The following is a 22645-nucleotide window of genomic DNA, read 5'->3' as shown; positions in this document are numbered from 1 at the left end:
AGACACTCACGGTCATTGCCATGGATGATCTGGAAGTTCTTCACGGAGGCCTGAGTGACACGACCGTGGAAGTTGAGCACGTAGGACTGGGTGTCGTCATTCCAGACAGGTGTCTTGTTTTGCAGCTCAATGATGCTCTCTGTGTTCTTATTCTGCCAGCGTGCCAGCAGCGTCTCATGCTCCTGGGAGGGCAGCTTACCTGAGCCACGCCCAGGCTGTGGCATCATGACCACCCCAAAGAGAGCTCTGTCCCGGGGGCGAGGGTCCCTAGATCTCCCTAGAACCCTGGGGCTCCTCACACTGTGTCTCCTACGTTCCATGCACAAGCAGGAATTGTCCTAGAAGCTCATGGAGAGGTTGGGAAGACAGGAAGGGGTGGGGCAGGGCAGAGACTCACATTGCGGGGTCGGATGGAGACTCTCTCGTGAACCATGTTCATGCCCGGGACAATCACACTCATCTTCCGTGGCCCCTTGAAGCCTAGGACATTAGTCTCCTGAGAAAGAGGGAGAGACAGAGCTCAGCACCGGCCATCTGAGGACTCTGCCTGCCTACTGGAGACTGGGGTGGGGGAAAGGGAATGAGGATGATGAACTGGTTTTCACCATCTACTAGGAGGTCCAACAGGATCTCTAACGCACCCTGTCCAGAACTGAGGTCCTGAGTCTCCAGCTGCCAAACGCAGCTCTGCTCCGAGTCCTCCTCACCTCTCGTTTGCTCAAGCAAACTACTTGGAGTCACTCCCGGCTCCTCTCTCTCCCTCACACCCACTTCTAATCCACCAGCAAATGCTGTCAGCTCGACCTCCAAATTAAAACCAAGGTCTGACCATGGTTCACCAGCACCACCAATCACAGGCCATGGTGAGAGCCTTTAACTGATCTTGTTGCCCTCTGTGGCCCCGTCCAGCCTCCACTCCCACCATCTGTTCCGCACACAGCAGCACGCGGTCTCTGTGTCAGGGTAAAAGCTGGCTTTGACCTTGACCTGTGAGGCCTGAAATGATCATGGCCCAATCACCTCCCTCTGCTCTCCCCTGCATTCACCCTGCCCTCCTGCTTCTCCCCCTACATACCAAGTGCCCGGGACTTCCGTGCTCGCTGTGTTCTCCCCGACACCTACACACGGGCTCTCATTTCTTTCTGAACTTTGCCCACGTGGCAGCTTAGAGAGATGCCCCCACCATCCTTCCTAAAAGCTCTGGACCTGTCAGATCCTCCTCCCTGCTTCATTTTTTCCTTCTAGAATTTATTTAATTTTTATATTTTGTAGATTGTCTCCCCCACTCTCCCCCTAAGAGAGTAAATGGATGTCTGCTTCGATCACTACTACATCCTCAGTGCCTCCAGGTCCTTGGGATGTAGTTGGGGTTCTTATTTGTTGGAGATTCAAGTTGCCTTCCCAAGCTTGACCCGCAGGTGGCATCATAGGTCCACACAAATAGCTATGGATTCCCATTCAGCCTCCAAGAACCACCTCACTGCAAGTTGCTGGGGGTACCAATCCCTCATTTTAAAAATGAGGTGAAAAAATGCCCTGTGTTTATATTCCAGTTTGGTCATTGATGAGCTGTGTCACTCTGGCAAGTGATCCAACCTGTTTCCTTATCTACGTGATTAAAAAAACAGGATCGAGCTCATGCTGAGCACCCAGTGAGACGACTATGCAAAGGCCTGTAGTCCCTGCAGGACAGGACGGGATGCCAAGGGAGGACTGGAGAGGCACCAACATGAATGGGCCTCCTGCTGCCTCCTTCCCTGGGAGCACTCAGGTTCCCAGAGCTCCCCAGGCAGATGGGAGCCTGAGTTATAAGTTAGGAGGAAAGGGCCAGGGCCCCCGTCCAGGCAAGGGCTGCCCACCTCTGCACAGCCTTGTTCACCCACCAAGATAGATGAACAGTCTCCAGATCAGGCAGCAAGTCCCGGGTGTTAGGTCTAACTTGGAGAGGAGAGACCCAGAACCCAACACTCACGTAGCAAACAGCTGCCAATTCCTGACGCAAGGTTCCACTTTCCAAAGTAGAGGATGATGCCTTCTGAGGGTTGACTCCATTATCATAAACCGTGAACTTGGTACCCATGAGGTTGGACCTGAAGGGCAGGCACAATCAGGACGGGATCGTGTACGCGCTGCCCCAGAGCCACACTAGCTCAGTCTCTCCCACAAAATGCCACAAAGCATTGTGGGCTGGGCCAGGGGCAGATCTAGGGGACTCACTGGGTCCCCATCTGTGAAGTTGCTCATAGGCAGAGGCCCAGAGGCCCAGCTGGACTTGTTCTGCATTAACCACAGGGCCTCTCAGATCAGTGAGGGAAATTCAGGGAAATACATGTGGGTTCCACAGAAATGAGGTGCTCCCCTAATGGGAGGAGACCAAGCAGAATGGCATCCGGCAAGACTGTAGCGGGGACTCGGCACGCTGTGGAAGCAGATGGGATGGTCTCCTCTCTCCCATGCAGCCTGTGATCTGAGCCAATTCTATGTCCAGCTTTAGCTCCTTTACTTTAAGCTTTGACCACTGCTCCCCAAATCTGGCCCTGTTTCTCAGCAAGCCCTCCCTCCTCCTGAGGCTCTTCCCCAGTCCCAAGGTCGCTATGGCTCTTTTCTTTCAAGCCCTGTCTTTTGGCACTGAACATGGGGCCAAGGCAGCTCTGCATGGTGGCTACATCATCAGCGACATCTGGGGTATAGTCAGTCCCTCTCGGGGGACCTGCACCTCCCAGGCAGGTTATGCAAAGCATAACTCCAAGTCTGGCTGTGGGCTGGCACAGACCTCGGGCCACTGTTGGATCTGATGGACACAGGCGGCCCTTTGGGGACAGGAGCTGCCCTCACAGAGCCTGACCTACCCCCTCTCCCCCCACTTCCAGGAAGGGCAGGTACCTCAGTTTCCCGATGTAGCTATCCCCTCCTCGTGACAAGTCTGTTGGGTCCACAGAGATGAGGTAATTGGAAGTTTTACTCTTCTTTCTCTTCCTTCCCGCCAGGAGGAACACCTTGGGGAGTGGAGTAGGTCACTTTCCAGACCCGCCTCTGGTTGGCCCACAATCACCGATTACCCTTATTCCAGCACGCGTGACCCCCCAACTCCAGCTCCCGAGCACATGCACGCACATGTGCTCTGGCTAACACAAAGGTGCATGCTGGGCCCACAAGGAGGTGCTTGTTCCTTTGGGCAACTGAAAGGTCAGTGTGAGACCTGACACTTCTAGCCACAGTCTGGCCCCGGGACTACACACCAGCCTGGGTGACAGCCCTGTGCAGGCCAACCTCACCTTCTTGCCATCCTCACGGTCCATGTGCAGGAAGTAGGTGGGGTACATGCCCCGGTCCATCCCCTTCTTGTCCCGCGTGATGCGGCACTTGATGGTGATACCCTGGGGGGCTGGCCTCAGGGCAAACTCCTCAAGGTCCTGAACCTCGACATCCACTGATGGCTCTGGGGCTGTTGGGCTAGGGGCCGAGGCAGCCTCCTGCAGGGGAGAAAAGGGCACCCTAAGCCCCAGAGACCCTAGGCAGCTGAACTGGTGGTCTGGGACCCTAAACTGTCTGGTGATGTGGTGGGAGGCGGGGCAGGGACCCTGGGATATGGGCCCAGCATCCCTGCCCTGGCCTCAGCAGTCCCTGCGGTGGAGGTGGGGTTAAGGCAGATTCTCAGGGGTCGTCATGTCCAACTCCAGCTCCTCCAGCAACCCCACCCTCGTGGCCTGGCCGAAGAGAAGGGGAGGCAGGCCATCATGTCCCCTCAGTCATGTCCCTCCGGCCCGATGACCTGTGAACACTGCGGTCCGCCCTCCTGCCGGGCTGGAGCACCTCGCTCACCCTGTTGGACTTCCTGCTAGTGGCGGAGCTGGGGCGTGTGTTGCTGTTCAGCTGGGAGGAGCTGGAGCTGTTCTCCTCCTCCTCCTCCTCCTCCTCAAAGCTCATGCTGCTGGACATGCCTGGGCAGGAAGAGGAGCAGGAAGGGTAAGCGGTCACCTCCATGCACTGGCCACCCACCTAGACACACGCACAGCTGTGGACACACCCGCGCACACTGTCCCCCCCCCCCACACACACACAGAGACACTCTCACACACACACTTTCTCTCACACACACAGCCAAACAAACACAAGGGCACATCTCAGGTATACATGTGACTGGGGCTGGTCACCATCCTCAGGATGTGCCCCTCCATCCCCACCTCCAGCTCAGCCCCGCCATCGAGCCCCTTCTCTCCTGCAGGCAGGGCCTGTCTCCTCTGTAGCCAGGCCTGCACTGACCTGATCCTGTGCTGGGAACCTCCATTTCTGACTCAGGCCCACTAGAGGCTTGGCTGCACAAGACCATGGAATCTGCTCGGGAAAGGCTCAGCTTCTTACTCCGTCTGACATGTGGGCCCACCAACTCCTACATGCTCCCCCCACCCAGAATGCCATCCCCTGCCCCGTGTTGCCCGGACCACCCCGTCTCCAGGAAGCCATCCCAGATATGGAGTGTGTGTGGCTCTGCTGGGTCCCTTCTGCTCCCCACACGAGGCTGCCTAGGGCAGGGCTTACAGGGAAGTCATCAGGGCAGCAGGCTTCTTAGATTTTTCCTTCCTCTTGGCATCCTGGCCCCGTTCTCCCCCAGTTCATCTGACATAAGGGGAACTTTCTGCACAGGGAGATTTTTCAAAGGGACAAAGGGAGGGAGGATCTTTCCTCAAACCTGGGCCTTCCTGGCGCAGATGAGGGTGGAGGTGGGCAGAACCGAGAGCTGGGTACTCTAGTGCATATTTCTTTCCCTTTGGCCTGGAGGAACCCCTATCAGGAGCCCCTGCCCAAGTTTCTTATTGGTCTCCAAGTGTGGCCCCGACCAGGGCCGGGGAGGGGCTGGTGCAGATACAGGAGGGCCTTGATCCTGAAAGAGGATACACATGAGAACCTGGGACTGAGCTTTAGGGGGTGTCGCTGGACCCCCGCGGGGCTCACCCTTCCTCTGCATCGCGGTTCGGAGTTCCTGCCCGCTGGGCCGTGTGCCCCCACCAGCTGCCGTGTCCCCTGCGTCCTGGGCATGGTCTGACTGGCCCACAGTCAGGATCTGCACCGGGCCTCGGGCCTCAGACTTGTCTTCTGCCAGTTCTGCTGGCCCGCCAGTGCCTGCAGGCCGGGGACATTCCTGAGTCCCAGCTGGGGGGGCAGGGAGGGGTGAGAGAGGGTCTGGATCCTCAGATGTCCAGCAAGTAGGTGAGGGATGAGCTGGGGAGACTCTCTGAAATACTTGATTCACAAAACTGATTTTAAAAAAGCTAATGACAGCTGCCAGCCTCTTCACGATCTGTACGTGATGAAGGAACATGGGCTTCATTTCTTGTGAATGTCGCCTCCCTAGGCGACAGCAGCCTTCTACAAGATCAACTGCATGTGGCAAAAAACAGGCTGGAAGAAAGGGTTGATCCAGACCACAGCAGAGGCCACCACTTGCGCACAGCCATGGCAACTCCATGTGCCAGCGCTGGTCCTCGCTTGCTCTCACACACTCTCACATACACACATACATAGACACACACAGACACATGCACAGTGACACACACTGTTAAAAAAACAGTTGGATCTCTTAAGACTGCGGTTGGCATATACCACTTCCCCATGGAGGCCCTCCACCCCATGTGGATCTCTCTGCTCAGGGGCTGCAGCTTCAGCAAAAGAAGGCTGGGTCCACACAGGTGGCGCCCCCTGTTCAGGGGGCTGTGTCCCACATGCTCACTCAGCTCAGGACACCTGTGAAGCCTGACGCCACTCCCAGCTGTGACCTGGAGGCCCAGAAATCATTGCCTGGAAATGGTGCCCTTTGCACAAAGGGTTCAGGAAACGAGACATCCAGCCAGCAGAAATGGGACTTGGGTGGGGGTGACCGTACCTGTCCTTATTCTCTGGGAGTCTTTTCTGGAGAGAGAGAGGAGTGGAGGGAGCAGAAGGGTCCACAGACCTACAGGGTGGGGCTGGAGCTACGGCAGAGCTGAGGACGCATGCGTGAAGAGTGAGCACTGCACAAGATGGTGCAGGCTGCCTGGGGGAGTGAGGTGGGTGTCCTAGCCCAGATTGAATGAGATCTCCAGTAGTCAGGATGGAGGAAGAGGGAGCTCAGGCCAAGCAGAAGGGCTTCTGAGTCACAGCTGAGCTGGACTTCACTTCCTGGCAGTAAGGCGGGCATGCCTATACCCAGAAGCCAGCCTGGAGGTCCTATGAGCCAGCGAGGTGGGTCCGCGTGCCGTTCTGTACCTTCGCTGGGGCCTCCTGTGCTGTCCCCCACCTCTAAGTCTGGAAGATGGTAAAACTCCACCCCCCAACCAAGAGTGAGGGCCAGACTTCCAGGGATGGGTGGTAGTGAAGAGGAGCCAACCTTTATGCTTCCCCTTCTTGTCCTTCCTAGAGGCCCCACCCTGGCCCCCCGCTGCAGCTGCTGCCTTGGTTCTCTTGGCTGTGACTGGTGCTGTCGGGTGAGCAGCTCCCAGCTGCACGGTGGCGAGTGAGTCGGCCTCTTGAACTGCTCAGGAGAGAGCCCAAGGTTTGGGGGGGTGGGAGTGAGGGGGGAGGGGAGGGGAGAAGAGAGAGGGAGAGGGGACACGAGGTGAGACCAGAGCTCCAGCTGGAACACACTTCCATCACAGCACTCCCAGGTCCCCGCACCACCACCCAAGCCCCACAGGGCCTCTGAACGCCTCTTGGGCCCACAGAGTCAGCGCCAGCTCATCTGCACCTGGGACAACCGAGCATGGCCCAGCACATCAGTCAAAGGCCTGGTCAAGCTGTGATCAACTGAAAAGCAGAACAGCCCAAGCCTGCACCAACAGACAGACTGAGCCCGGGCAGGGAAGCAGAGAGGGCGGATGTGGGTCACTGCAGATGGTGGGTGGAGACAGAAAGGCTGTATCTTCTGCAAGAGACCACACCAGGCAAGTGCTCTAGGGAGTTTGCATAGGCCCTCTGGGGATGAGCCATGGGGCAGCAGCTTAACTAGGGGATATAAGGAACAGCATCCACCAATAGTAAGGTCTGGAAGGTCACAGCTGGACAAGTCCTTGAAAGGCTTAGTCTGATTTCTCACTGTCCTGATAATGGAGACCAGCCTCCACCTCCCACCCCCACCCTGGCCTAACTACACCCCTCACCCCCGGGGCGCACAACTCCCTGCCACTGCAGGGTCTTTCAGCACCTTGCTCACACTGGACTCCCTCTGTCCACAGGGGCCTTCTTCTAGCTGTTCCTGCTGCCTGGGCTGCCCTCACTACTGTGTCACCCCCACCCCCACCCCCACCCTGGCCCCAATGCCCCATTAACTCCCTCTTATCCTGCAGATTCCAGCTCAGGTGATTCCCACCTCAGGGAAGCTTTCTCTGACTCCCCTCCGGGATCAGGCTGTGGTTCACGCAGGGCCTGGCTGCTTCTGCACACCTGAGCAGACTTGCTTAACTCCCTCTCGCCTCCTAGATCTTAAACTTCAGGAGAGAGCAGAGACCAGGGTCTCACCATGGACCCCCAGCTTCTAATCCAGAACCTGATACAAAGCAGGCCCTCAATAAATATTTAAGAAATGCGTGTAACTGGGTATGCTGACCAGTGCTAACTAGACTTACTGTGGTGATCATTTCACAATACATACAAATAGAGAATCATTTCCTACTATACCTGAGGCTAATATATTTTAGGTCAATTATATCCCAATATAAAAAAAAAAAAACCTGCTGAACCTACTCTCAAGTTAAAAAAAAAAAATGGATGAATGTATAAGTGACTGCGCATGGCCAAAAGGTGGAAAACTGTTCACCAGGACACATGAGAGTCATGTCCAACTCCCTCATTGGCCTCTGGGAAGAGTCCCGTGCACGTAAGGCCAGCAGCCAGCAGAGGGCAGTGCAGTGGGCAGCTAACGTTTGGAGGCGGCAGGGATGCTCCTGGAAACAGCAGCCCCAGGTCACCAGCCACATGCGCAGCAGCATCCCCAAGCCTCCGCTCGGAGCTGGCAAAGCCTGGGCCCGGAGAAGCAGCACCACCAGCTTATTCTGCAGTCTTCCAAGGAAGAGCCTTCGGCTAACTGGGCCCTGGCCACACCGGCGGCTGCTTCAACTTTCAAAGCCCTGAGACAGAGTTTTTCATACTTCACTGGGGAGGAAGCAGACTCAGCGGGTAAAAGTGACTTGCTCAGTCACAAAGGAGCAGGGGACCAGTAGACCAGAAACCCTGTCTTCTGACAAGGGTGGTGCTCCCTCCAGAGGCACTAGTTTCTGAGTCCTGGTTCTGCTTGGCACCATCGGCACTCTCAAAACAACTACCAAAAAGCCTGCACAATGACAAATTGCAGACTTAAAGCCTGGTGACACCAGCCTTTGGCATAACAGACAGCGAGGGCCCAAGGCCCTAGGAGCCACTCCCAGTCCAGCTGTAGCCTTGGCAGAGCAGGGGCTGTGATGTCCACAGGGCAGCAGGTGGCTTCTCTGCAGGGCACCACCACCAGCCTTGGGCATATCCACAGAGGCACACAAGGGGGCTGCTGGGAAAGGGTGGGGTTGGGGCCAGTTCCACGTGGAACAGCCAGTGCTGAGCTGGGAGCACTAGCAGGGGATTTACTGTGGACGGTCCGCTCAGGGAGCCTGGAGTCAGACAGGCCTGGGTTCCTGGGCTCACCCCGCTGCTTTCTAGAAGCCTACCATGGGCAAGTTCTTGAATCCGCAGAGCCATCTCCTACCTGATCATGTGGGACTTGTGAGTGACTGTGAATGAGACAATGCAGGCAAAGCAGCTAGTGCCATGCCCCGCCACTGGGAAATACTGAGTCATCCTTTATTATTAGGGGTTTCTTCAGAGAGGGCCCCACTGGCATGCTGGGGGAGGGTCTAAAGCTGCAGACAAGACACAGCTGTCTGTCTAGGCAGACAAGGGGATGCAGGGGGCTAAGGGCTGCATTAGTAGAACCTGAGAGGCTGTGGGCCAGGGGATACGGTGAAAAGAGGGGCCCAGCAGTTAGCTGACAACGCTGTCTGATAAAAGGCAATGATCAGCAATTTGCCCTGGCTGGAGGCTCCACATCTTGAAGCTAGAGAAGGAGGCACCAAGGTCGCTGAGGTTCTTCCCAACTGCAAAAGCCACGATAGTCAGTGGGTGAGGAAGCTGCCAGGATTGCTGACACCCACAGGGGGCAGTGTGGACTGGGTCTGAATCCCTTTTCCAGGCTCAGAGACCAAGCCCCTGGCAGACCCGAGGTACGCGTAACCTAAGCAGGCGATGGTCCTGAGCACAGGGAGGCAGTGGAGTCCATACCCCCTCCCGGGATGCGCTGCAGACACTCGCCCCGAAGGGGGGTCTGCTAAGCGCAAGGACGGGAGCTGGAGGCTGCAGGTCAGTGCCAGGTAAACCAAGGGTGTGGAGAGACCACGGAGAGGAGGGAACAGGGGTGTTGCTGGTGTGGGGCAGGATGCAGAGAGGGGTTCCTCTCGGGAGGCAGAGCCCTAGCGGGGAGCAGACTCAGCTCCTGGCAGCGGCCTCCGGCTCTCAGCGAATCACTCCAGTCAGAACCATGAACTTTCAACTCCTAGACCCATCAAGTTCCAGCCCAAGCTCCAGGTTCCAGCCTCCCCCTGCCCGCCCTGCTCCACCTGGGCTGGGAGCCACCTTCAGCCTGGCAGGAGCCCGTCCCCAGCTAAGGTCAGCAAGAAGTCCCTGGGCTCCCTAAAGCATGGGGGGGGGGAGGTGTGCAGCTGCAGCACAGGGGCCACCCAGCTGGGTGGTCCCTGGGGCAGCAGGCAGGGTGTACCTTGGTAGCTGGTGCTGCCACTGCTGCTGAGGTAGGACTCCACCAGGGGGGCCTGCTCCTCCGACTGCCGGGCCCGCCGACTCCGGGGCCGCCCATCAGCATTGGCCTGCACCATCAGGGGCTCCTGGCGCTTCTTTTTCTGCTTCTGCTCCAGCAGGGCCCGCTACAGAGATGGCAGATGGCACAGAGGTTGGGGTGCCTGGAGAGGGCAGCCCACCACCTCCACCTGGAGGGCGGGGCCTCCACATGGGACTGAAGGCCCTGCTGGCAGGGTTCAAGAGAAGGCAATGGCATCCACAGCCTACTGGACTGTGGTCTTTGCTGTCCCATGATTTGGGGGTCCAGAAAAAGGTGGCAAAACAGCCGAGGAGGCTGCTCACAGCAGATGTCAGGCCCCCTGTCGGCAGCACCCCCAACTGCCTGGCAGGCAGAAGCCCTGTGAACTGGGATAATGTAACTACTGAGCTGATGAGAGTGCACACCCCTCTTTCTTCTGGGGGTCCTCCTCTCATCTCGTATAAGATCACCCCAGACAGTAGGACAGCCCACTCCCTTCTTCCCTGGGAACTCCTGGCTTGGGCTCTGGCCAGGTTGACAAGCGCTGACCACTGCCCAGCCCCAGCCTCACTTACCTGCCGGTCAAGCTTCTGCTGCCTCAGGTTGCTGCCCTCATCATCTAAGACACTGCAGAGGGAGAGAGGGCGTTCAGGGCCTGCCCGCCAGGTGCCAGGATACAGCCCAGAGTCCCTCCTGCCCCAATACAACTGGGTTCTTTAAGCCCTCCCGTAGTGACTCCTGGGCCTCGGGGAGCCCACCTGGGGAAGGGGAGAGGGGGGACACTACTAGCTGGAAGTCGGCTCAGACAAAAAAGCTTCAGCTTTTTTCTGTGACTTGGGAACTTAACTCCTGCTGTGATCTCTGCTGCCCAAGGGCTACCAGTGAGAATGGCTCCTGGAGGAGACTTTCCCCATGGGCCCATGAGTGGGGCCTGATCCAGGGGACCCTGTGCAGAGGCATTAGGTGCAACCAGATCCAAGGTCAGATCTCAAACCCAGAGATCTCACCAGATCTTCCCCCTCCATCTTTTATCATTTCCGGAGGAGGTTGGGGCAGACCCCCTCTGGGTCTCTAGGTGGCAATGAGCGGTGCTGACAATGCTCCAAGACTGATGGTCCCCTTCTTTGGGAGGAGGTTGAGACCAGCCAGGCCCTCAGGCAGGGCTAGGGCTGGTGGGGGTGTCTGCAGGGGGTAACAGTTCATCAGTGCACAGCCCGCAGGCAAGCAGTCAGCAGGCCACAGACAGGGTGCGGGAGTAGCAGGATATCAGACCCTTGAGTCCCCGGGGCCTTGGGACACACTGCCCCATCTCACACAGACTGGCCCTGCCTCCTAGGAAGACAGATAACAAGCAGGAAGCTGGTAACTCAAACCACTTAGCTTTTTTCCCAGCCCATGACATGCATGAGACCTGCACCCATGTTTTGTAAAAGCTGAGGTCAACAGAGTCCAGCTGCATGGGGGAGGGGAGATGGAGCCTGAGGACCTGAGTTCTGGGAACAGTCCTGGGCTGCCCTAGCCTAATTATGCTGGAGTCGACCCCTGAACAACACCCCATACCTATGGGAGGGGTGGGGTCACCTGCACAGGCATACCCGAGTGCACTGGGTTCACGTTCAAGGTTGAGGGAAGTCTAAAGGAGTTTTATCTCCCACATGTACACATGCAGGAGGGGCCAACGGTGCGAGTGCATCTGCCTGTGTGAGCAAAGACCTGGCTCGTCTGCACACAGATACCCGTGTCAGAGGCACAGAGGGCGTGCTTGTGTGCAGGTAAGTAAGGTGCCGTGTGTAAGGGGGAAAGATGAGGTCAAATCACCCAGAGGACACAGCGAAACCCTGCCCACCTCCCCGGACAGCAGCAGCACTTTGCAGCTGGAACAATCAAGCTGAAACGTTCCTTTAGCCCATCCAAACTACTTGTGTCTCTGTGCTGGGGAAAGGCAGCCAGGGAATGGCAGGAAGTCCGCAGATTACAGGCAGTCCCTACCCCCTCAGGCCTCACCCACCCTGCCTCCCTGGCCACAACCTATGAGGACACTGTCTATGTTTGGCTGTCAGCTGTTCTACCTACTCGGCATCTGAGGTGACCTTTCCTGACACCGTGGGCTGCTCTGCACTCAGAAGAGCCCCTACTGGGATCTGGGCTCTGCACACAACAGCTTCTTTCACCAGCTCCTTGGCGGCCAGAGCATGGGAGAAAACACTAATTGACAGAGGGGCTGCTCTGTCAAGGCCCCGGTCTTCTAGAAGAGAGGGTACACCACTGCATTTGGGGCTCTCCGAAGGCACCTCCGGGATGGAGGACAGGGAGCCAGCTCCTATAAATTCAAGCTTGCTGGTTTGGAAAGTGTCTGATCACAGAAGGCGGCGCCACAGGCCGGAGGGCAAAGGGTGAAGGCACGGGGTGAGCCAGGCAGACACTACAACTCTTGTCACCGTCTCTCCACCTTAAATGGTGGCCTGATGGAATGATCAAGGGCAAAACATCTGCTTCCACACTAACTTGCGCAGATGAGTCCCCAAACCACTGTGAGTGTGGTCTGCTGCAAAAGCAGCATGTGCCGATCCACTATTTCCAGGACGGAGATGCAACTGCAGACTGGGCTGTGCATGCACCTGGCTGACGGGAGCCGCAGGGCCCCGGCCAGCTATGCTCTGCTTGCCAAGCTCTGTGCCAGGCATGCACGGGGTGGCCTGCTCTCTCACAGTCACGTGCTAGTGGCCTGGCCACAGCAGCCCATGTGACACCACTCCCCACCCCCCACTTTCAGCCCGCAGGAGAGGCCATTTCATGGTTTCCTGGGATGATACAGGGCACTCACATTTTCCCTGGGCAGGACAAAGAAGAGGGCTTCTGGGCCTCCCCAGTGGCGCAGAGGTTGAGCGCTGGGCTGTGAAGCTGCCCACAGCCTCTACAGCGCCAGTTTAATCCCCGGCCGCCAGCGAGGGTCCCACATGGTGCGCAGACCTCTCCTGCCGCCCGCTGCTCCCCTCAGCAGTGTACTTCATCAGTCTGCCTGTTCTGTTCCCCGCTCTGGCTCTGGTGAATTCTCTCACCCTCCCTCGCTTCTGACTGTACCCAGTGCTTGTATAAATAAATAAATCTTTAAAAAAAAAAAAGGAAGAAGAAGAGGGCTTCTGTGGCGCTGACACTAACATCCAGGGTCACTCAGAAAACAGGACATCTAGCTGGGAGGTGGGGCCCCACCGGCAGAGCAGCCTCTGCACTGCTAGGTCACTGGCTGCTCAAGTGTCAACAGGTGGGCCCTCCACAGTGTTCTCACTGCCTGGCCTCCCAATGATGTTATCTGGGCAGTGCGGGGCATTTCCTACCCCCCACTCTCCCACTGCCACGAACTTCCCAGTGACGCCCCGGGAAGGGAGGCTGCTTTCATGCTTTCATGCAAACATGACTTCCTCTTCCTCTGTCCCCTGCACTCCCTGCTGGGGGAGAGTGATGAGGAGCCACAGGCTTTAGTAACACTGATTGCCAGTGAGATTTTAGGCAGAATGGACTCAACCACTGACCTTCAGAGAAGGACGGATGAATGCAACGGCTTCTGAAAAGAGATTCCAGAAACCTCAGATACCCTGGAAGTGCCTAGAGAGCAGCCCGCCCCCTCAGTCACCACTAGGCCTGCTGGAGCCATGCAAGGAAAGAGCAGGCCTGACTGGAGGCGGCAACTGGTGGGGGAGGAGAGGAACAGGGGAGCAACTTGTGCCTGGTGAAGAGGAAAGTGCCTGGCTGAGCAAGACCCACACAGGACTGCTGTGAGGGGGCATCCATGCACAGAGTCAAGCAGATGCCTGGTGCAGCCGCATTTCTGGGAGAACCAAAAAGGACGGCGGTAGACGCCAATCGCTTGTACTGACAAGCTTGCACGGGGTGGGTGTTTCCACCTGACATGTACCTGGAGCGCACAACATCTGTCCTGATGAATAGCAAAGACTCCTCTGCAGACAGCAGCAGCGTGCTAGAGAACAGTGACAATGAAGGCTGACTGCAGGGAGAGCAGAGCCTCAGCACCTCCCGCAGCCCCCAGCAGAGGGCCCTGCCTCTCATCTCCCACACAGCACCTCCCCTAGGCATCCTCTCTCACCAATGCTCTTTGGCCAGCCGGAGCTGTCCTAGGCGGCACTAAACGATAACCACAAGGAGACAGTAATGGCTTTTTAATGACTTGGGCTCCAATTATGGAATCACTGCCAAGCCCAAGGCTGCCAGCTGCAGCCCCGCCAGGAGACTCGGATAAGGAGACGGGACACTGATGGATGGGTCTTCCAGCTGACCCTGGTGGCTCCTTTATTCTGGAGTGTCGCCTCCTTCTGGGGAGTGAGACTAGGGAGGCCCAGGAAAGCACAGGCCACTGGATCACAAGAGCCAGAGAAACCCAGTGTGCTGATGCACCAATCCATGCATCTGCCCAGGGCCCACAAAGTGGCACCCTCACCTCCAAGGAGACAGCCCTTCAGTAGCCCTTTACTTCCCCAAGACACCCACAATAGCTGAAGAGTGAACCATACTTGACAACAAATGAGGGCAGGGAGGCAGAGGGCACATCTTCTATGGCCAATGAATTGGGAAAGCGATTTCAGATCCTCCTCATTTTGTGTACTCCACACTACATGCTCCAGCTAATCCACCAGAACTGACCAGAGGCCTGGAGGTCAGGTCACTAGGGGCAACCCCACTCCCCAAGCGCACTTTGCCCTCCCCGTCCCTGTCCTCACATGTTTCCCTCAGTTGCAATGCAATCTGCCCTGCTAGAATGTAGGCAGTCAGGGAAGTGGGCTGTCAGAGGAGAAAAGATCACCCAGGGTACCTGGGTGCATCCCACCCACACCCCATGCCAATGCCAGACCCCCAGAATGTCAGTTCTATGGCTTCCATTGCCTAGTGGTGGCTTAGAGCGCAGCAGAAAAACGATGGGGGTAGAACTGGGACAGCTCCAGAAGGGAGACAATGGTGCTACTCCTGGCAGGAGCTCCAGCCTCCCTGGATGGGCACCTCCACTGCAGCCACTAGCACCCATACTCACCAGGTACATGAAAACCTCTAGGGTGCTTGGCCCTAATGTGGTAGCTCAGAATGGCTGCCAGATGACCTAGAAACAATCCCCTGCCTCGCTGACGCAGGTGATGGTAATGCTCAGCCATGGAAATGGAGACCATGAGCCACAGCTGGTGGGCTCTGAAGACGCGAAAAAGAACTAGAGTTCCTCTAAGGCTGGAAGGCTGGAAATGCAGCCTTTATGTCCAAATGGGGGAAGGAATAAGAGTCTGGAGATGAGTGAGTGTAAAGTAAATGACTGTCAGGCATTTCTGCCCTCCCGCCATTAGGACTGATGGATCCCTGTGGCCCTGAATGCGTGCCTGATGCTGGACCCCTGGAGTAGGGTGTGGGCATACATAGGTGAGTACACCTGGGCTGAAATGAGGCTTATAAGGGCGGCGTCGCGGAATGGAACTGGACTAAGAGAACAAACAAGAGAGAAAGAGAAGCAGAAGAGAGAGAACGAGACCACGAGGAAACGCCAGAGAGCCCAGATAGAGTAAAGATTTGCCGGGGCTTGAAGGCCTGCCAGCCTCCAGGCATCCTGTCACCCCTGCCTGCTAGGTACCTGGTAAAATCCCAATAAAACCCTGAAAAAGACACCAAGGGCTCCAGGACTCTCTCCTTTACCCGTCTGCTTGGATCATAGAAGACCTGCTCTATGCCATCCCGCTGCTACAGAGTCTAACACACCAGGCCACTAGGAGCAAGTTCTCAGTCATGGCACATTGTCCTTTGGCCTATCAGAACAAACAGGGCAACAGCCAGCCTTTCGCATGGAATCACAGAGCCCAGAGATGCTAACTCATGGGCCGCGGGCAGCAACGTAAGGGGCACGCGAGTCTAATCAGACACACACTCAAGGGTTTTTGCAACAAGTCATGCCACAGCCAAGGAACGTTTCCAGCATCACGCGTCTCTCAGTCACCATGTTTATTCATGACCTGAAGACAAAGCAGCCTCTCGGCAAACTTACAGATAGCACAAGGTAGAAGAGATATTAAACTATTCACTAAGACAGTGTGAATTCCTTGGAAGAAGACAGTGAAAAGCTAGGAGAGTGTGCAACAAGCAGAACCCTAGCGGGAGAAGGTCAAGTCCTACATGTTGGGCGCCTCACCCAGCCCTTCCCCACACAGGCAAACAGAGGCGGTAGGTCGCCTGATGAGCCTGAAATCAAGACTTGGGTGTTTTGTTCTCAGAGGGCTGGGAGTGACTGGTCCGTGTGTCGGAGCCACCTGTAGGGTAAATGATTGCCAGGCTTTTCTGCCCTCCTGCCACTAGGATTGATGATGGATCCCTGCGGTCCTGAATGCATGCCTGACAGTGGACACCTGGAGTGGGGTGTGGGCATGCGTAGGTGGGTTCACCTGGGCTGAGACTGGGCCTATAAGGGCGGCATCACGGGGACGCCAGAAGGAGAAGCAGAAGCAAGAGAATGAGAACACGGGGGAATGCCGGACAGCTCAGAAAGAGTGAAGACTTGCTGGGGGCTGAGAGGCCGGCCACCCTCCCGGCCCCCCAGCACCCCTGCCTGCCAATAAGCTGGTAAAATCCCAATAAAAGCCTGAAAACAATAAAAGCCTGAAAAGCCACCGAGGACTCCAGGACTCTTTTACCTGTCTGCTCCATCATAGAAACCTGCACTATGCCATCCTGGTACTACACCACCCCACATGATGGTGAGGGTTGAGGGGTCCTGAGTGAGGAAATAATCCCTTGCTCTGCCTGGTGCTGGAATGGCCACCCCTGGGACACAGCACGCGGCTCCAGGAGGGCAGAGACCAACCCGGGGGCATCCATGAGGGCCCTTCTCCATGAGTCCTCTCTATCAATCTAGTGTTTCTTGCTCTCCCCACCCCAGGCAATGCAAGAACAATTTCACAGGGGCCTGGAGTTCGGGTGGAGAGACTCACCACAGGCTTAGAAGCAGAGGTTCTGCTAGTTCTGCCTGTTGCCAGCAGTGGGCCCAGGCTCCCAGAGCACCTCTGAAGCTACACACAGGGAGGAATGAAAGAGTTGGGCGCTTCTAGTTAAGCAGCAATCTTTCTGCTTCCTGGGAAGTTGAATGAAGACGTGGAGGAAGGGCCCTAAAAGGGCCAAAAGGAGGGGAAATCCAGAGACATGCTTAGGCGCGACCCAAGGAAGAACTCTGGAAGAGTCACACTAGTTGATGCAAGGCCACTGGGCAGGGGATGCGACGGGAAGTGTTCACGAAGAGGCCTGGATGGCCTGCGAAGCTCCTTCTGTGACCTGGAGTTATGCCTTCCCAGACGGACTCCAGGAAACCCCACCATGACGGGAGAGCAGCTGATCCCTCGGGTGGGCCTGCAGAAGCAAGCACCGGGCATCTTTCTCTGCTGGGTCATGCTAGGCACACAGCCAACAACCAGATGAGCCCCCTGCTCTCCAAGAGTTCATGGCTGGTGAGGAAGATGCCAGGCTGTGGGCACAGGACCATGCAGAAATCACTGAGGATGACGGGTCCTTCAATGAGTTTGCAGGCAGCCGTCCTTCCTGACTCTCAGCGTGCCACCTACAACTCAGTAAGGTAGTAAAGTCATGAACCAGGGGTCTAGAATACCCCCCCAAGAAGACAGGTAAAGGAATATATCAGAAAAGGAATTAGTAATAGGAAAAAAGAAAGAAAAAAGGATTCCATTTGTTAAACCTCATAAGCTAATTGACACCCTTCCCAGAGAGAATGTGAGATTAATCCATGATCACTACAACCTGAGCCACAATTACCCATTAGATTATCACCACCTGTCATTACTTCAAAGAAATTGACCCAAGCCCTGGGAATGCAGGTGCAACCAACACGGAGGAACAGAATCCCTACCAGCACTGCTAACAAGAAATCCACCGATCTTTCTCCCCCAAAACAGATGACACATTCCAGGTCTGACATGCTGTGACATTAGGGAAACCTAAGGCCAAAGCACATATACAGGTGCCCATCCCCCACACCTGCAAGTAGACTGCCTGCCTGCTCTCTGCCCAGTTTTCTGTGATCAGACAGACTCCAAAGCCACTGACTGGCTTTGACAGCAACCAACAGCCCAGTTAATACAAGAGGCAATCTGCAACTTGCCTTCGCAGCCCAGGTCTCCCCATTCTAGAAGACTGTATCCCAAGTTCAGTGCATTCCCAGGCTCCATGCATGCTCAGAAAAGACCCCAGCAAGGCAGGAGAGATTCTGGTAACTTCTGAACACAGTATTCTCCCAGCCAGACACTCACCCTCCCTGCCCCAGAGCAAGATGGCAAGGCTGACAGAATAATGGGGTCGGCCCAGCTGGGCTGCTCCTCAGAGCTGAGGGGGAGGGGGGCTGTGCTGGACAAGTGCCGAGTCATTCCTTGCAGGATGTTAAGTGTCCTGGCACTTGCTGGGAGGTAGAGCCGTTTCCCAGAGAAAACCCCATCTCCGCAGAGTCCCTTTCACAGGGGCAAGTTTCAGCCTTGCCAGCTTGAGGCTGACATTCTCTAAGACCTGTGTACTCACTTTATAAGTTGCTTGACTCCTGAAAGAGGCTTCCTTAAACCATGACCTAGCCTGTCCCCAGTCTGCAGACCCTAAACAAGCCTTCTTCATAGCCACAGTACAGGTCCTGTCCCCCACCTTAGTGTTGACCACAACCCTGCCATCTGAACCCCCACATAGATACTTCTACAGCACTGGGGGCCATTCAGCCCATGGGCACTTCCAGGGCATCTCTGCTGGGTGGCTAGAAAAAGTTAGTGGCACTTTGTGGGGTTGCACTAACTTCCTAAAGGCCCCCTGCCCACGTTTCAGAAAGGCCAGGATGCCCCAGCAACCCCCTGTGCCCCCACCCGAGATGCCCTGTGCAGGTGGCAGCTCTTCTGAGTCAGCTGAGCCCAGTGCCCTGATGGGAAAATCTCCTTGTTCTATTTGAGACTCTGAAGTGTGACTACATGTGTCTGCAGAAAGTCCTATGGGTGACTTCTTGTGCATGTGTCTGTGTTGGCAGGAAGGGCACCCACAAATTCTAACCTGGGAAGCCCTAGAGCCCCAAAGAATCAGAGATTAGGCAACAAACGATTCTCAAGGTAAACCCTGAATTCCAGTGACAGGTGCTTGTTCGGAGAAGGATCTGCTTTTAACAAGCCTCAGGCGGTTTCGGCTGGTTTCCATTTTGGATGCTATCTGGACAGACTCATTGAACAGCTCTGTCAAAATTATTTTCCATCAGTGACTAGAATCAGGTCCCGCACTGAGATCAGACTATAGCGAGGTGGGTTCCGAGGATCGGTTCCTACCACCAGGGAGGGCAGTTACACAGTGGACCTTAGCTGTCCAGCACCCTTCTTACACACATGTCTCTCCGGGAGGCCAAGAGGCAGCCTCGTAGCCCATGGCAACCAAAGAGCCAATGGGTGGCCATGGATCTGGTGCTGCCATGGCAATGAGCTCCTTTCAGTGATAATGGAGAAGGGAGTAGAGTGGATGGGGAAAGGCCTGCACCTGTGTGAGGTCCAGAGCTTCCCCCACCCCGAGCCACTCCCATGCAGGTAGGAAGGCCCAGATGTCCTTGGGACAAACCTGAAGGTTCCCTGGGTGTCTGGAACACAGGGTAGCTGTGCTTCCCTGAGTGTGCCAGGGTTCTTGAGTGCCCCTGTGCATGTAAAGATAGTTCTGTCTTGTGAGCTGGTGTGTGCCGGAATATAGACCTGTTAGAAGTGAATATCAGAGTCTCTGAGAGACAGGAGTAGTACTTGTGAGTGGGTAGTAGGTGTCAGATGTTCTTCAAATACAGGATGTGTATGTGCACAGATATGTAGGAGTGTGCTTGTGTGTGCCGAAGACTCGGTGTGTGTGTGTGTGTGTGTGTGTGTGTGTAAATACATGCTGCATATGTATATGAGCAGCTGTGTGCTCTTGGGTCAGAATAACTGTCTCGAGGAATTCATGATCTGAATGAGTGAACTGACCAGCAGGAGTGTCTCCAGCCCAACAAGCAGAAGTCATGTGGGAGCATGCCTGCAGATGTAGGGGTGTGTGGTACGGCCAGGGCGCGTGACCCTAATCCCCAGTCTCCGAGGGGGCTCAGAGCAGCGTGCACTCCCTCCTCCCAGAGGGCGCTGCCGAACCCAACAAGGACCCCACTGGCCCAGAGCTACCCCCCTTCCAGCGTCCCCAGTGGATACGGAGTGGAGCAAGGCAGGCGGGTTGGGTTCGCCCGGGGCTCCCAAACTTGGGGTAGGTCGGACCCATGCCTCCAAACCACGTCCCCGTGCGGGGCTAGACGTGGCGGGTACAGGTGTCTGGCACCTCGGCCCGGTGTCCCCAGCGAGCCTGCGCTCCGGGGTGGGGGGCGCCCCTGGCCAGGTGCCCCCAGGCGCCCTCGACCCTGCCCTACACCCTCAGCGTGGAGGGGTGGCCGAGCCGCGCCCCACCCCACTCCCCGGCTGGCAGAGAAGGCGGGGGCCGGCGCCCGCGTACCTGTAGGGAATCCAGTCGGAATGCGGCTTGGAAGTCATGTCTCTCGGGGGCGGGGCGGCGGCTGCGGCTCTGGAGGCCGGAGCCCGCCGGGGCCGGCGCGGGGGCCCTGCTCAGCTCCCGGGCCGCCCCGGGCCGCATCCTCCCGGGCCGGGGCGCTGGGCCCCGCCGAGGCCCGCACTGCACGCCAGGGCCCCGGCCGCGGGCTCGGCGAGCGGCTGCCTGCGTGGCGCTGCGCGGAGGGCGAAGCGGGGGGCGCGCGGGCGGAGGGCGGCGCGCTCCGCCCGGCGCCGCGAGGGGGGCTCGGTCCCGGCGCCCGAGGCCGGGGCTCTGCGCGGCGGCGGCGGCCCGCCCCTCCTCCCTCGCTCCGCCCCCGGCGAGACCCCTCCCCCAGGACGGCGCCCGCCCCGTTCCCCGAAACCACCGGCAGCCTGACTCCACCACGTGACCGCGCCCGCGCCCCCCGGGGCGCAGGGCAGCGTCGCCCTGGGCGGGTCCCCAGACTTCCCAGCTCCGTTTCCTCCTCTGGGAACGGGGAGAGTCCTGACACCTACCTACCCACTGAGCCTACGGATCTCCGCTAGGATTTGGGGGACCACACCTCAGGTTGGGGGCCGCGGGGCGTGCGGGCAGAGGGGAGGGTGATCCAGGTGTGCAGGAAGGGGATGGATGATGCCGGTAAGGACCGAGAGAGGCCCCCGGGGAGCCTTCAGGTCAGAGATAGGGAGGCTGTCCTGCACCCCTGTCTGCTGCTCTTCGCTCCCCAGTTCTCACATGCACCCTTCCCTGCTTCGATTTGGTTTTGGTAAAGGAGGTGTTTCCAGAGTCCTTCCCGGCTAAAGCTATAGCAGTCTAGTGGAAAATAACGTTTACTGCCTATTGCAATCCCAATCCTTATAAATTTATAATATTAATCTCCACAATAGCCTTGAGAGGGTTTTGTTTTATCCCTGTTTCTCAGAGAAAAAAGCCTCCGGGATGTTAAGATGCCCAAGGACATAAAGCTAGGAAGCCATGGGGCTGGAATCACCTCTCCGGGCCTCTAAAATCCAAGGGAGGCAAAATCCTTGGTCAAAGGTGGTGTTAAAGTCTGAGTGTTGAGGCGGTCCTGGCTAGGAGGAGCCCCAACTTTAAAGCAAGGCGTGGCAAGCTGAGGTGCAGGCACAGCAGCCACAGCCAGGCTAAGGGGGGCACAAAGGAGTGGTGGAGAGGCCAGGGGATCAGGGAGGGATCTGCTGAGGGCACAGTCTCCCCTTAAGAGCACTCTGGATTCATCAGCCCACCCCTTTCTCCCCCTAGGCCAGAGGAGCACAGGTGGAGCTCCTCCAGTGCTAAACAGGCCGCCCTCATGACTGCATGACCTGTGGGAGAGAGCAAGAGAACTGCCAGCTGGGCTGAGGGCGGGCCCCACCCTGCTGCCCTGGGTCCAAAGCCAGAACTCCCCAGCCCCAGATTCTCCCCTCTTCAGCCTTGCCACATCTGTTAACCTTTAAAAAACAATCATATGGTGCCTGGCTGTAAGGTGTCTACATACCATAATCATTCATTCCTCACAACCACCATAGGAGGTAGATTCCCTTAACAGACCCATTTTATAACAGAAGAAACTGAGGCACAGAGAAGGCAAAGATGACGCTCAAATCACATCATTGGTCAATGGAATGGTGAAGCTGAAATTCACATATCAGCAGTTTGGGTCCACAGCCCTTGCCCTTAGCCTGCTTTCCATCATAATTCATGCAGCACACACACCCAGCCTCTCTCTCCAGGCTTCCCAAGTACAGGATCAGATCAGACCCATCTCTCCCTGACACAACATCCATGCTGAGAGCTGTTACCTCTGATTTTGTATTAACCTTCAGGAGCTATCGCTGTTACTGGAGACAGAGAGCAGACAAAATAAATCACCCCGGAGTGGGATGCAGGAGGCAGAAAGTAGGGCGGTTTCCTTGCCTGCTGGGACACTGGGCCTGGACCTGTTTTCACCCTTCTCAGGCACTCAGAAAGGACAGCAGAAAGGAACTGTCCCAACCTTGGAGGCCAATGCAGCAGAATAAGCATTACCCCAGGGCCTGTCCTCAGGGCTGGTGGACAGAATGCTGCCTCAAAGCAAGAGGCTGGCCCACCCTCCAGACCATTGCTCCCTGAGTTGGAATCAGGAGCTACCACTTCAGAGCAGACTAGAGCCTATGAGTTATCTTCAAGCATTGGAGTTTGCTTCCCCCCGTTACTCCCAAATTATCTGACACCTTAACACAATCAGAAATGAGTTGGAAGGTCTCAGGAGTCTGGAGTAATTGA

At 56.7% G+C, this 22645-nt stretch overlaps 1 protein-coding gene across 1 annotated transcript in view; it reads right to left on the bottom strand.

Annotated features, from left to right (window-relative positions):
* Positions 1-22645, bottom strand: part of TUB (TUB bipartite transcription factor) — a 63266-nt gene that overhangs the window by 5607 nt on the left and 35014 nt on the right. Inside the window, 10 exon segments of the mRNA XM_054699349.1 lie at positions 11-182; positions 398-496; positions 1973-2090; positions 2884-2996; positions 3276-3473; positions 3823-3941; positions 4954-5121; positions 6365-6508; positions 9773-9935; positions 10405-10456. Of these exon segments, the coding sequence (XP_054555324.1) occupies positions 11-182; positions 398-496; positions 1973-2090; positions 2884-2996; positions 3276-3473; positions 3823-3941; positions 4954-5121; positions 6365-6508; positions 9773-9935; positions 10405-10456 (1346 nt within the window).

The sequence above is a fragment of the Talpa occidentalis genome, unplaced genomic scaffold (assembly GCF_014898055.3).
Source record: "Talpa occidentalis isolate TD23 unplaced genomic scaffold, MPIMG_talOcc4v2.1 talOcc4.3, whole genome shotgun sequence".
NCBI lineage: Eukaryota > Metazoa > Chordata > Mammalia > Eulipotyphla > Talpidae > Talpa > Talpa occidentalis.
The sequence above is the reverse complement of the archived record's forward strand: the minus strand, read 5'-3'. Positions and strand labels throughout refer to the sequence as shown.